Source organism: Sinocyclocheilus grahami, unplaced genomic scaffold (genome assembly GCF_001515645.1).
Source record: "Sinocyclocheilus grahami isolate Dianchi unplaced genomic scaffold, SAMN03320097.WGS_v1.1 scaffold12247.1, whole genome shotgun sequence".
Classification (NCBI taxonomy): domain Eukaryota; kingdom Metazoa; phylum Chordata; class Actinopteri; order Cypriniformes; family Cyprinidae; genus Sinocyclocheilus; species Sinocyclocheilus grahami.
Window position 1 is genome coordinate 2,494 of NW_015514299.1, and position 978 is coordinate 3,471.

Consider the following 978-nt stretch of genomic DNA (forward strand, 5'->3'; position numbering starts at 1 on the left):
GTGTGTGTGTGTGTGTGTGTGTTTCCCCCAGAGTGATCCAAAGACCTTGCTGAAATGTCTGACAATGTGTGCCGAGTTGTTCAAGCAAATGAACATCAAGAGAGGAATCTGCCCTACCATGAATGCTCTGATTGAGTCACTGGTACAATACGCATTCATAAAAGCACTCACATCAGTACCCATTTCCTGCTATTCTGCGGTGTAGGACAAGTGTGTCTGCATAGCACTTTTATCAAGTCAATTTGGTTACTGGATTCTCAACCCAAAATCAGTGCAGTGCTTAATTAGAGCTGCAGTTATGGGAATATAACTTCAGAGTGATCTCTCCATTCTAGATACTGCCAGGTGTGTCCAACCCTAACCCTGCTGTGCGCAACATGGCTGTGATCTGTTTGGGAACTGCTGCCCTCCACAGTAAAGACCTCGCCAACACACACCTTGTGCTGCTCTTGCAGGTATTTATAACACACTTGTTATAAAGATGAATGAATTCACTCTGTCCTAGTGGCTCAGAGGTTTATTTTTATTTGTATGTTTAGATCACACAGCTAGATGAGCCTAAAATCAGGATCAGTGCTCTCCGAGCTCTCATCGACCAGCTCCTGCTCAATGGCCTCAACATCCTGCAAGACAAGCCTGCTCCTGTCTCCCAAGACGACAGTAATGGGCAGCCTGAACATCAAGCTGAGGAGGAGGGTACCATTCAGAGCATCCTGAAGATGCTCTCAGAATTCCTTGATAGTGAGGTACTGCATATCCATGATGTTATTGGTTATACTATATTGGAACTTTGCTATCACTAGTAAACCTGATAGTTCCTGCCAAACCCTACAGCTAAAAATATCAATCATCATTGTATGCCTATCCTGCTGTAATAAATTGACACCAGGGCTAAAAATGTGACGGTTTTGTGCATGTCCAGTTGGAATGGAATTGACAGTAGGGCTGAACAATTAATTGCATTTGCGATAATATCGC

At 43.8% G+C, this 978-nt stretch overlaps 1 protein-coding gene across 1 annotated transcript in view; it reads left to right on the forward strand.

Annotated features, from left to right (window-relative positions):
- Positions 1 to 978, forward strand: part of LOC107578842 (condensin complex subunit 3-like) — a gene marked incomplete at its 3' end in the record, with an annotated part of 5,397 nt that overhangs the window by 2,480 nt on the left and 1,939 nt on the right. Inside the window, exons 4-6 of the mRNA XM_016264748.1 lie at positions 34 to 142; positions 336 to 455; positions 540 to 746. Coding sequence (XP_016120234.1) covers positions 34 to 142; positions 336 to 455; positions 540 to 746 — 436 coding nt within the window. The remainder of the gene's footprint in view (positions 1 to 33; positions 143 to 335; positions 456 to 539; positions 747 to 978) is intronic.